Here is a 14,396-nt window from a genome sequence, read left to right on the forward strand (position 1 = left end):
ATGCCATAGGTTGCCTACCCCTGCCATAACAATTCTAACTGCCTGTGTTTTGAAGAAATATCTAAAACAATGCATGATTTTATGTAGCATATGTACTGAAACCTCTAGGTGCTGCAGCATGAGTTAAGGAGTTTGGCAGATTTCCCCCTGAATTCTTTTGTTTTTAGTGGTACACTCATACCTCCGTTCATCCCAGCGAGGAGAGCATTGTGGTGATATAGTGGCAAAAGACAATTAATTCCAGAATTTTGACTAAACCATTCAAATACTGAAGAACTAAAGTACTTGGTTTGACACAAATGATTTACCAAATTTTATAGGTCAGCTTATATTTTTATATTTGCATTAGTTAGATTTTGGCTGCCTGACACTTTCTGTAGTTTTTTGGTAGAGATTCAGTCCAGATTTGAACTTTCCCAGAGTTCTGAGATATTCAGATGGAGGTTCAGGACCATTGTTCATTTATAACTTTGGTTTTGAATCTACTGACATCGGCAGTAGCTTTTTTTCATCTATCTGCTGTTTCTTTCTAAAGCCTGATTGTGACAGACAGATAAACTTGCAAGGCACTCATATACTTCATACAGTGCTGTATAAATGAACAACATACCGCTACCTATTTGTCTGTGTTTGGTGGCCCTTTGTGTTCCTTTCTCATTACTCTTCTCCGTCTTTGGTGAGTTCCTATTGCAAGTCAAGGATACTCCCGTAACCTTCACTTCTGAAAACATCCTTTCATTTTGCTTTGGCTGCTATGGATCTGCCTCAGGGAGCATAACTGCTAGTGGTATTTGGACAACTCAGCTTGTTTTTTAAATTGATTTTGTGTTTGTTTAAAACTTGAAGAGTTGGTGTAGTGTATTGATTACCTCTCAAATTCCAGGATTTGTGTTTGTAATCTTGGCATTGTTTAATCATTTTATAAGTTTCTCATCATATATCCACTGGAGACCTACTTGCCTCTAAAAAGGGACTTTGTCATTCCATTAAAATGTGTTGGAGATAATAGACTTGGAGGTTTTCCCTTGTATTCTGTAACCTGTATCATTCAGTTTCCCTATAGTAATTAAGACTAAAACTCACCTAAATACAAAGGGTTCACAAAAGGCCCCCTTGTACTTTATTAAACATGGGTCTGATTCAGCTCCCATTGGAGTCGAGAAGAATTTTTCCATTGACTGCAATGTGTGGTGAGGCAATGGGCGATTTCACCGTAACTGCATCCCCATTTACCATCAAGAGAGCTAGTTCACTAGTAAAACGTGTGATCTAATTTTCTGTCCCAGAAATGGAGAAGGAAAATAGGTATAAGAACAAATGCAGGTAAATTCAAATCTGACTTTTATTCACACATAAAGGAGATAAATTCATTTTGGGAAACAGTAAAATGGGAGACAAATGTATGGGATAATGACCCTACAGATTGCTTTTGATTAAGAACCATGAAAGAAATAAAGAGAATTATACAGTAGATTTCAATGTGAAAACATCTGAATAATGAAAAAGAACAAAGGACAGGATCCTCTTTTCCTTCCTTCAACAAAACGCCCACCTAAGCCATTGAGAGTTTTGTTCGAATGAGGACAATGGGATCACACTATCAGTCTTGGAAATGATTTCGATATGCATTGCAAATGCAAGGGAAGAGGACGGGGTGACTCAAATGAGATTTAATAATATGCTATAATGTGACTTACACATAAACCAAAAAAGTTAAACCAGGATTAGGTTTTGTTTAGAAATAAACACGAGGCCGTTAGAAAAACAGTACATTTTATTTGTAGTAAGTGCTACTGGATCCAGTCTCACGGACTTCATGCTGCACACAACTTGAATAGCTGTGCACAATCAGGGCCTGATCCCAGGCCCACTGAAGTCAATGGAAAGACTCTTCCAATGGAAAAAATGTAACATCAAGGCTTGTTAATTTTTGGTCTTAATGAGAATGGAAAGATGTTTGCAGGGATAGGGATTTATGACCCCATTCTGCTAGGTGTTGAGTAATTCCAGCGAGATGCTGAATTCAGTGGGAGTTGAAAATGCTCAGTATCTCACAGGATGTTCTCAGTACCCTGCAGGATGGGACCCTTTGGCTGTGACTTTCACAGAGGAAGGACCTACCGTACCTGCTTTGAAAGAGGAAGGCAGAGTGGTCTGTAATTGCTATGCTTGGGCCACTCAAATGTAGGAAAGATCTGCCTTTATATATGCACTGCAGACAGTGCTGGATTCCCACTAGGGCCCAAAGGGCTGTATACTTCAAGGAGGAGCCCTAGCTTCTCTGATGGTGGCAGGTCACTCAGATTACACAGGAAAAATCTGGCAGCTAAATTACTGCACAGATTTAAATCTGCCCAGTTTGGGGGGTTCCAAAAGTTTAGCATGCTGGAAAATTGAAGAACAGATGTTTTGCTAAAGGGCACTTTCTGGGTGGAACCTATTATCATCAGAAGTGGTTCTATGAATTTAAATATACAACCTTTCAGACAGTATTAACCCACCCTTGCAGAGAAGGTTTATGCTATGATCAAGTAATTTGTCTCCTGTACGGTGTTGAGATAACCTGATACATCACAATTGTACCTCAGCATCCTATAAATGACATACAGTATATGCTGGTGGGCCACGGTTCCTGCTTAAGTCAAATTTAATTAGGAAAAATGAGAGCCACATGGTAATTCTGAATACAAGAAAAACAATGTCTGTGTGTTTGGATCCGGCACACTCAAATATTTTCCTAGAGCACTACTTTTAATTCTTGCTTCTGAGCACATAACCACACATAAATAGGATTTGATATTTTTACATAATCCACCTGACTTGTATTTACTGCTATATATATTGAGTAAGCATTGCCTGCTAGTACATACAGAAGGTGTAATAATAAACAGTAAGATGCAAACTAGCAAGTTAAATGAGACACATTTTAAATAGTTGATTAAAAAGAACACCATTATCTAAAATTACAAAAAAGTAAGTATTGCTTTTCTAATGTGCATTTGTTTTTTGTTCACCAACATGACAAAATTATGCTGTGAGGGGTAGATAGTGGAATTCAGTTTTAAGATCAAGATCAAGTGTGTTAATAAAAGGCAATACAATAATCTAACTCTCTGAAACAGTATTTGAGTCATTTGTGGCACTATGCATAGGTTAGGACTATAAAAGCAGGCTTAATGAGGAGAATTATATATTAGGAATGTATGCAAATAGTTGACATAGTTCACTCCCTCAATAAGTATAGAAATCAGCAGTATCAGCTACAATCATTTCCATCTAAATTGGAAGCAGAGTTGTTAAAAGAATGAACCTTTTGTTATCCAGTCCCCGTTCTGACAAATGCTATTTTCCATTTCCTTTATTTAGCCAAAGACCGGCTCTGCTCTATGTGGGCTTGGAGAAGCTCTGCAATTTCCATGTGGGCAGATTTCAGAGCGACAGACAGAGCAGAATTACCACTCTACATGGGGAAAAAAAAGAAAATGAATTTACTATGCAAATCTTTCAAATAAAAATCTTACTGGACAGCAAAGGGTTAATGTCAGTGTTGACTGTGGAGAATTGCATGTGCCAGTTCTACTAATGGGAAAAAGGGTTCCATGCATTACAGTGACATAATTGCCCATGTCGTCAAAACGGCCTAATCCTTCATAGAGTCATATAGTCCAAGGCCAGAAGGATCACTAGATCATCTAGTTTGGCCTCCTGTATATCACAGGCCACCAATACCACCCAGCATCCACACACTAAACCCAACAACTAAAACGAGACCAAAGCATTACGGCCCACAGGATACCAGACTGTTATGTGCCACAGGCAGAGAGTAGGAGAGGCTGAAGGGGACAAGGGCTCAAGGCCCCAGCAATGACAGAGAAATGATTCAATGAGCTATACTCAGATAATCCTGGCAAGCAACCCACACCCAATTGTAGCAAAAGAAGGCAAAAAATAAAACCATGGTGACTGTCAATCTGACCTGGGGAAAATTCCTTCCTGACCCCATATATGGCGATCAGTTAGGCCCTGAGCATGTGAGCAAGAACCAGCCAGCCTGAGCACCTGAGAGAGAGAGAGAGAGAGAATGCTCGGAGCCACCTCAGAGTCCTGGCCCTCCCTGCCCAATGTCCCATCTCCAGACGTCGTCATCCCTGATGCTTCTGAGGAAGGAGAAAATACTATTCAAATGCCAGATATTCCCTCCTTTTGTCAGTCTTCCTGAGAAAAGCATCGACTGTAAGGAGATGTGGGTGAATCTGAACATAGTCTCTGATCACAGTATTTAGCAGGCTGCCAATCTTAGTTACCAGAGCAGCTGCTATGTACATTGGCCAAACCTGACAGTCTCTACGCAAACGAATAAATGGACCACAAATCAGACGTCAAGAATTATAACATTCAAAAACCAGTCGGAGAACACTTCAACCTCCCTGGACACTCAGTAACAGACTGAAAAGTGGCAATTCTTCAACAAAAAAACTTCAAAAAACAGACTCCAACGAGAAACTGCAGAACTGGAATTCATTTGCAAACTGAACACCATCAAATTAGGCCTGAATAAAGACTGGGAGTGGATGAGTCGCACCTTCTTGTCAACTGTTTGAAATGAGCCACCCTGATTACCACTACAAAAGTTATTTTTTTGTCCTGTTGACAATAGCCCACTTTAATTGACTTGTCTCGATCCCCCCGCTTGGTAAGGCAACTCTCATCTTCTCATGTACTGCTATATATATCTTCCTACTGTATTTTCCACTCCATGCATCTGGTAAAGTGGGTTTTAGCCCACGAAAGCTTATGCCCAAATAAATTTCTTAGTCTCTAAGGTGCCACTAGTACTCCTCGTTGTTTTCATTTTTGCGGATACAGACTAAGACGGCTATCACTCTGAAACCTGCTTTATCTCAGCAGCTGACTATCCAAAATTAAGATGAGTTGTGGAGAGAGATTATAACAATCTGCACTTGTGTATATTTAAATTAAACAAAAGACATCATATTTGGTGTTCAGCTTATAGTCATGACACTGGGCTCTCCGTCCTGAAGTTGGTCAACTTGATTTATCAGCATAAGACAGTTTTTGCCAGTGTAGTAGGTCTAGTTAGTCTGTTTCTAATGAATTCATCGTGGTAGTATCTTGTCCAATTTTGGGTGCTGTCAGCAATGACTATTCCCCATTAAATAATGTCTAAATTAAGAAAAAATGCTGTTTATTTAGTGTGCTTGTATTTGTCTCCATTTGAGTGTATATGTGTAAACTACCTATTGCCACTGACTGTGCAGATACAGATTGATACATAGATCAGTCTACTGTTCTAATCTCAGATAACTAGCCCTGCCCATACGTTCCTGTCTGCTCTTTCATCCTCCTCTGGCATCATCTTGAAACAATGCTGCTCTCTTGTAATGAAGGCTGTGAAATTCAGCCTGGATAATCAACAGTGGTTGTTGAAGAGACAGTGCATGATCCACCTTCTTGCACATGAACAAAACCAATGCATACAACTACTGAAAAATTCCACGCTTAGAGCCACTGTATATAATTCCTCAGAAACTTCATCAGTTAGTTGGCAATGTGATGTGCTGCCAGCTTGCAACTGGTCTGGCTATTAAACATTTAATTGTGTTTATGTAAATAACATTGTTCAGTCCTTGTCACAGTACCGAAAGCTGTAAATATATAAGCAATGCTTCTTTGGTGTTTCCCATGGGAAATATGATAGCAAGGCACCTGGTACAAAAGAGAAACCTTGTGATGGATTTGGATTGATTTGGGGTCTTCAGCAGGTGACCTTTCAGTCATCTTTCAGATTAAAATCTTCAAGTAACATTATAGTGCAGCACATCTTTATCCCTCACTAGCACAATCTGCTGTCTAATTAGTTGCGTTAAACAGAGGGAAAGAAGCAGATACAAATCTATAATCTCGATTCCGCGGGCATGGAGGAAGCTAAGTTATTGTCTCAAATGGGCTTCTTTATTCTACGAAAATTTCCTCTCCTGTTGTTTCAGCGATTTTCACATTGCCGGATGTCCAGGTGAGGTTATGATGTACACAAGCTGTTAATAACAATTTCTGTCCTGGAATTAACTGCCAGTTATTCGCTCAAGGGGGTTTTCAAATCTGCCTTAACTAAATAAGATAGTGATTCACATACTGTGCAGCTACTGAAGACTATACTCTAAGGCTGAAATGAGAATTTTAAATGTGCTAATGTGATCTTTGCCAAGGCAGTAGTTTCCTTTCCAGTCAGATGATCTATCCAACCTGTGAGTGGGTGAAAAGGGAGGACTTGGACAATTTGATATATATCGCTGATAGGGCTTTTGTTGCAAGACTCTCTCTTGACAAGATCCTAAGAGCTCACTTCTGCTGTTCAGATACACTGGTGCAACTCTCGATCATTTAAATCTGTATATCCAAAGGGCAGAACTGGGCCCTGATGTGTTTTTCAAAACAGAGGAATCACTTCTTGTCTTGGTGACTGCTGTCTGGACATTCGTACTAAATGGCATGCTACATGCTAGCCTATTTAAGGGATTAATGGAAAAACTCCCATTGACTTCAGTTGAGCAGGGTTTCACCCTATATATTATTAACAGGTTTTAATACATCTTGAGCAAAATTTTCAACAAGGTTGGCTTCCCTTTTATGGGTGCAACTTGCATCTACAAAATTTGTACCCATATTTTTGCACCCACAAGAGTAATCTGTGTATTTGTACCTCTAACTTGGCTGCAGGTGCACATCAGGCAGTTAGAACTGCAACCACTCTGCAGCAGCAATGCATTGTGTTGGTTCAAAACCTCAGCTGAATATTTCACCTCTAAAAAAGCAAGGTGTAACCTAGTCTTTATTTAAAATGTACCTCTTTGTGTCTGTAGGTGTGCTGTGCATAAATATTTCCCCATTGTGATTTTTTGACATGATCATAATGCAAGGGTTCTTTCCGCTGGAGCTGAGAAGATCATTCAGAGGTACTCAACACCCACCCATTGATATCAATAGGAATTGTGAGTACTCAGGGCCAAAAAGAATCAGGCCACAATGCCTAAATATTAGAGCTGATCAAAAAAGTAGGTTTTTTTCCATGGGAAGTGTTCATTTTGGTCAGAAATTTGACCACCAAAATATTCTGGCCAAGAACTGAAATATTTTTATTTGAAAATGCTGCTCTGATGCCTTATGGGAGTTGTAGTTCAGGTGATTCAAGCTCCAATTCTCCTGTTGGCTGGGCTCCTTGGATGGACTACACCTCCCATGATAAATAACAGTCTACCTACATGGAGAGGAGAAGTGGTGCAACATGGGAGTCCCTGACTGTGGTGCATCATGGAAGATTGTGAGGGACTACTGCAGTCTGTATGTTAGTGTGACTAGATGTCCCAATTTTATAGGGACAGTGCTGATTTTTGGAGTTTTTTCTTATATAGGCACCTATTACCCCCCACCCCATCCCGATTTTTCACACTTGCTATCTGGTCACCCTACTGTATGTTCCTATATCAGATTACAAACTTCATTTTGTTTTTTGAGTGCCATTTTGATTGCCTACACTTTTGCCTTTTACCCTCCATCTTCTGCTAAGACTTCCAGGAAGGCGTCATGAGAAATTCTTGCAGCTAGCAGAAGCTTAACAATCCAGGGTCATTTACTTAGATGGTCTCCCATTCAAATACATGCACCCCAAGACAATGACCTAGCTGCAGCCTGAGGAACCAGTTCAGCTAGGTGAGTTTGTAACCAAGCAATGGATCACCTGATGTTGGATTTGAAGTCACTGAGGAGACTGGGGGTGTATGGGGGCTGGAACCTTACAAAAGGAAAGCTCTCTCATTGGCTGTTACAAATGGCAAGTCAGCATTCTGAGGAAGGAAGTGAATTTTTCAGTTGTGACCCCCTGTAGTTAAATGGTGGGTACACTCAATTAGTTGACTCTGATAGGTGCAGTTCTTTCAAAGGCCCTGTCAAGTGGAGAATTGGACAATATTTGATTACGTGCCAGGTTTTTACATAAAACTATATGGTTATAATGAAGCTGTGGTCTATTAACATAATATTTTTCTGTGGTTTGAGCAGTGCATCATAATGCTGGAATAAAGCTCTAAGCCAGAGTGAATCGTCCTCATTATTTTCACGATGTTTTTACACTTCTAATTATCTGGTATATGCCAATGGGGCATGTATTATTGTTTGTAACCTGCTTGTTGTCTGTAATCCACAAATGCAAAGGGCTGTATCCAGGCGTACTGAACATGTACAAAATAGGAAACATCTTGAGCTCCATGCTGCATGCACGCAACCCAGGTGTTACTTATGGTATTTTAAAGAGATAAAGGCCTATGCTGGAATCATTCTCTCTCTCTCTCTCTCTTTCTCATGCTCTTTCATATACCAAAACTCCAGCACAGGAGACTGCTGTAGTTCAGTAGTGTTGTACTTACATGTTCATTGTATTATACAGTGACCCCTGTCCTAAGCGAATGCTCAATAAACTGAGAAAAGGTTTTTTTTTGCTTAATGGAAGTGACCTCCTACCGATGCTGGAGTACAACTGTAGTTAGTACATTTGGGGATTCTTCAGAGGTGGTCTATGAAGGCAGTAGCTTGTCTGTTAAGGCAGGTTTCATTGCACTTCTAAGTATGCAATTGTGCAGTTTGGCTTGGAATTGAAAATGGAGTTAAAACTCGGGTTACTCATCCTCCAAATCCTTAAACTGATCCAGTCCCCTTTATCTGTGAGACAGGCAAGGCACAGAGCCAAAGCTCACTCATTAATATGTTTGATAAGGGAGAAACTTTGGTTTCCAGGAGGTGTCTAGTGTCTGCTCCAGTTCTAAGGCAAGAAAGCCATATGGTTTCTTTAAACATTCACTAATTGCCTCCTGGCAGTGACTGTCTGAATATGTATATATTTTTTTACAGTACATGCTGCAACCACCTGTTTCCCTTACCTTGTCCGTGAATGTAGTGTTACAACCAGGGTGAGCCAGAAGAAGCTTCGCGATCTCCACATTGCCATGCTGACAGGCAACCATCAGTGCTGATGTTCCATTATCATCCTGCTGGTTTATGTCAGCCTTGCAAGACAACAAGGCTTTCACCATATCTCCCCTGTCATGGCTGACACCTAATATTAAGGCAGTCTGGCCTCCCTAGGAATATTGCAAGACAGACCAAACACAATGACATACCCAGCAAAGAAATGTAACTTTATTTACACAAACTAAGCATTCCAATAGCATAGCAGTCTTGCTTGGAACTCAGGTCGCTCTACAGCAGATGCTGTAACAAATCTGTGGCCATTTATAACTTCAGGGTTGACTCTTCTACGTGTCATGGCTCCTCAGAACTTCACTGTGACAGTTAGGCTAAAACTCTTATCTGATCTGCGTGCTCCAAAAGCAAAGGCCCTGTCATCGGAGCTATAGCCTATAGGAGATTATCCATTCAGTGGTCCCCAACCTTTTTGTTTAGCGGGCGCCAGACAAAGGATCGTGGCGGCAGTGGAGCATCCGCCGAAATGCTGCTGAATTTCTGCGGCATTTCGGTGGCGACGCCTCTCGATGACGTCACTTGTTGGCAAGCGGCGTCATCAAGAGGCATCGTCGCCGAAATGCCGCAAAAATTCGGGGGCGACACCTCTTGATGACGCCGCTTGTCAGCGGCAAGCGGCGTTATCAAGAGGCGTCGTTGCCGAAATGCCGCAGAAATTCGGCGGCATTTCGGCGGATGCTCCACCGCCGGCCAGGATGCAGGCGCATTTAGATGCCCTCACGGGCGCCATGGCACCCGCAGGCACCGCGTTGGGTACCCCTGCATTAGCTAGTAGCTGCATAGGGCTTATGATATGCAGTTCCAGTTCTGTCTTGTAGTCAGAGGTGATACACGTTTACACTAGCCTGCTCGGTATCATTTTGTCTGAGGGATTAAATTTGGAAGCAAATTACAGTGGGAGCTCTCACCATGTCTTGAGCACTGTAGTGTGTCAAAAGTCCCTTGAAATCTGGCCCTAGCCAAACTGGCCATTTCTTTTGTTTTTACTGTCAGTGTAAATATAAAGCAATCACTGTTTGTAACGGTGAAATAAACTAGTGAAACCTAAAGTGAGAAGGCCCTGGTTGCTCTTTACACGAAGGTCCTTAGAATTACACTTATAACCACAGTAACACTGCCTTTACACTGCCAGAGCAAAAAGAACGCAAATGCCAGAGTAGTGTCAAGGAACCTTAGTGTAAACCAGAATCAGGCCCAGAAAAGTTTACACAACCATGATTAAATAATCATGTGTAGTGATATTGTCTCAAAAATAATTATTCTGTGGTGTCCTGATAGTTCACCCCTGAACAATTGCGCCTCCGCATAGTGGTTCACATTCTGTTTTTTTTTAGGTTAATTTAATTCACCTTCATTTCTGAGACTCTTATTTCAGATTTTAACCATTGTTTAACAAGCAGATGGGAGTCAGAAAAAGCGAATGTTTGCATCTGCAAAGTTCTGCATCTCAACTGCCACCCAATGGCAGCTGAGGGCACTTAGCTGCATGTGGCGGATGCTCAGGATAGTGAAGGATCAAGCCCTCTGAGTTTTCCTTCAAGTACTTTAATTAGCAACTGATTAATTGATTGATACTTGGATATAAAAGCATGGATTGAGAAGCAGCACTGGGACAGGCAAAGTCCAGAAGGTTTAATTTGTCACAGTGGATTGCACAGTCTAGCTGAATATGCTGCTTTCACTTTCTAAACTGGCAACTTCAATACAATACACACACTTCTTGTTTCTTAACTTCAAAATCTTGAATCTTGCTTCTCAATTTCATGAACATAAGAACGGCCACACTGGGTCAGACCAAAGGTCCATCTAGACCGGTATCCTGTCTTCCAACAGTGGCCAATGCCAGGTGCTCCAGAGGGAAAGAACAGAACAGGTAACCAACAACTGATCCTTTCCCTGTCGCCCATTCCCAGCTTCTGGGAAACAGAGGCTAGGGACACCATCCCTGCCCATCCTGGCTCAGAGCCATTGATGGACCTATCCTCAATGAATTTATCTAGTTCTTTTTTGAACCCTGTTATAGTCTTGGCCTTCACAACATCCTCTAGCAAGGAATTCCACAAGTTGACTATGTGTTGTGTGAAGAAATACTTCCTTTTGTTTGTTTTAAACCTGCTATCTCTTAATTTCATTTGGTGGCCCCTAATTCTTCTGTTATGAGGAGTAAATAACACTTCCTTATTTACTTTCTCCACCCCAGTCATGATTTTATAGACCTCTCTCATATCCCCCCTTAGTTGTCTCTTTTCCAAGCTGAAAAGTCCCAGTCTTATTAATCTCTCCTCAGACAGCAGCCATTCCATACCCCTAATAATTTTTGTTGCCCTTTTCTGAACCTTTTCCAAGTCAAATGTATCTTTTTTGAAACGGGGTGACTACATCTGCACACAGTATTCAAGAAGTGGGTGTACCATGGATTTATATAGAGGCAATATGATATTTTCTATCTTATTAGCTGTCCCTTTCTTAATGATTCCCAACATTCTGTTCGCTTTTTTGACTGCCGCTGCACATTGAGTGGATGTTTTCTGAGAACTATCCACAATGACTCCAAGATCTCTTTCTTGAGTGGTAACAGCTAATTTAGATCCCATCATTTTAGATGTATAGTTGGGATTATGTTTTCCAATGTGCATTACTTTGCATTTATCAACATTTAATTTCATTTGCCATTTTGTTGCCCAGTCACTTAGTTTTGAGAGATCCTTTTGTAGCTCTTCGCAGTCTTAATTATCTTGAGTAGTTTTGTATCATCTGCAAGTTTTGCCACCTCACTGTTTACCCCTTTTTCCAGATCATTTATGAATATGTTGAATAGGACTGGGCCCAGTACAGATCCCTGTGGGACACCACTATTTACCTCTCTCCATTCTGAAAACTGACCATTTATTCCTACCCTTTGTTTCCTATCTTTTAACCAGTTACCAATCCATGAGAGGATCTTCCCTCTTATCCCATGGCTGCTTACTTTGCTTAAGAGCCTTTGGTGAGGGACCTTGTCAAAGGCTTTCTGAAAATCTAAATACACTATATCCACCGGATCCCCCTTGTCCACATGCTTGTTGACTCCCTCAAAGAATTCTAGTAGATTGGTGAGGCATGATTTCCTTTTACAAAAACTATGTTGACTACTCCCCAACAAATTATGTTCATCTATGTGTCTGAGAATTTTGTTCTTCACTATAGTTTCAACCAATCTGCCTGTTGCATCACACTCGAGCAGGAACAGAGCCCAAGCAGAGAGAGAGAGAAACAGCGTGTGTGTATATGCATATGCTTCTTTATTCATTTCCCAGCATGCTCTTATATACAAGATGGTGGCTAATTGATTAATCAAATCAACACAGCTGCAGCTGTAACCTACACACTGTATCTGCCCTGTACTGAAGTCAGGTTTACTGGCCTGTGATTGCTAGGGTCACTTCTGGAGCCCTTTTTAAAAATTGGTGTCACATTAGCTATCCTTCAGTCATTTGGTACAGAAGCTGATTTAAATAATAGGTTACAGATGACAGTTAGTAGTCCTGCAATTTCACATCTGAGTTCCTTCAGAACTCTTGGGTGAATACCATCTGGTCCTGGTGACTTATTACTGGTTAGTTTATCAATTTGTTCCAAAACCTCCTCTAATGACACCTCAATTTGGGACAGTTCCTCAGATTTGTTACCTAAAAAGAATGGCTCGGGTTCAGGAATCTCCCTCACATCCTCAGCCGTGAAGACCGATGCAAAGAATTCATTTAGTTTCTTCGCAATAGCCTTATCTTCCTTGAGTGCTCCTTTAGCAACTCAATCATCAGTGGCCCGACTGGTTGTTTAGCAGGCTTCCTGCTTCTGATGTACTTAAAAAACATTTTGCTGTTACTTTTTTAGTCTTTGGCTAGCTGTTCTTCAAATTCTTTTTTGGCCTTCCTAATTATATTTTTACACTTCATTTCAGAGTTTATGCTCCTTTCTAGTTTCCTCATTGGGATTTAACTTCCACTTTTTAAAGGATGCCTTTTTGCCTCTCACTGCTTCTTTTAATTTGTTGTTTAGCCATGGTGGCTCTTTTTTGGTTCTCTTACTATGTTTTTTAATTTGGGGTATACATTTAAGTTGAACCTCTATTACGGTGTCTTTAAAAAGTTTCCATGCAGCTTGCAGGGATTTTACTTTTGGCACTGTACCTTTTAATTTCTGTTTAACTAACCTCCTCGTTTTTGTGTAGTTCCCCTTTCAGAAATTAAATGCTACAGTGTTGGGCCGCTGTGGTGTTTTCCCCACCACAGAGATGTTAACTTTAATGATATTATGGTCACTATTACCAAGCAGTCCAGCTATATTCACCTCTTGGATCTGATCCTGTGCTCCACTTAGGGCTAAATCAAGAATTGTCTCTCCTCTTGTGGGTTACAGAACTAGGTGCTCCTAGAAACAGTCATTTAAGGTGTCAAGAAACTTTATCTCTGCATCCCTTCCTGAGGTGATACATACCCAGTCAGTATGGGGATAGTTGAAATCCTGCATTATTATTGAGTTTTTTATTTTAATAGCCTCTCTAATCACCCTGAGTATTTCACAGACACTATCATCATACCGGTCAGGCGGTCTGTAATATATCCCTACTGCTGTATTCTTCTTATTCAAGCATGGAATTACTATCCATAGAGTTTGGTTCATTTAAGATTTTTACTTCATTTGATTCTACGCTTTCTTTCACATATAGTGCCACTCCCCCACCAGCACAACCTGTTCTGTCCTTCTAATATATTTTGTTCCCTTGTATTACTGCGTTCCATGGATTATCCTCATTCCACCAAGTTTCTGTGATGCCTATTATATCAAATCCTCATTTAATAAGAGGCACTCTAGTTCACCCATCATATTTTTAGACTTCTGGCAACGGTATATAAGCACTTTAAAAACTTGTCACTTTTTAGTTGTCTGCCATAACATGAGGTAATTGAATGGACCTTTTTTCTTTTGACTGTTTCTCATCAGATCTTACATGTATTTTATCATCTTCCTTCTTCTCCTCCTTATTAGGACATAGGGAATCTCCATTTATAGACCCTCCCCTAAGGAATGTCCGAACCACGTGCTCCTCTGCACCTGTCAGCTTTTCCCCAGCCCTTATTTTAAAAATTGCTCTATGACCTTTTTAATTTTAAGTGCCAGGAATCTGGTTCCATTTTGGTTTAGGTGGAGCCCATCCTTCCTGTATAGGCTCCCCCTTTCCCACAAGTTTCCCCAGTTACTAATAAATCAAAACCCCTCCTCCCTACATCGTCTCATCCACGCATTGAGACCCTGCAGTTCTGCCGATCTAACTGGCCCCGCGCGTGGAATTGGAAGCATTT

The 14,396-nt window shown here is 40.8% G+C and overlaps 1 protein-coding gene across 2 annotated transcripts in view; it reads right to left on the bottom strand.

Moving 5' to 3' along the window:
* Positions 1–1,324: 1,324 nt before the first annotated feature.
* Positions 1,325–14,396, bottom strand: part of KANK4 (KN motif and ankyrin repeat domains 4) — a 55,331-nt gene continuing 42,259 nt past the window's right edge. For both annotated transcript variants that reach the window (XM_045027301.1, XM_045027300.1), the window contains exons 9-10: positions 8,952–9,152; positions 1,325–3,460 (exon numbers count right to left, since the gene is read on the bottom strand). In XM_045027301.1, the coding sequence (XP_044883236.1) occupies positions 3,359–3,460; positions 8,952–9,152 (303 nt within the window). In that variant the 3' untranslated portion in view covers positions 1,325–3,358. The remainder of the gene's footprint in view (positions 3,461–8,951; positions 9,153–14,396) is intronic.

The sequence above is a fragment of the Mauremys mutica genome, chromosome 8 (assembly GCF_020497125.1).
Source record: "Mauremys mutica isolate MM-2020 ecotype Southern chromosome 8, ASM2049712v1, whole genome shotgun sequence".
Lineage (NCBI taxonomy): Eukaryota > Metazoa > Chordata > Testudines > Geoemydidae > Mauremys > Mauremys mutica.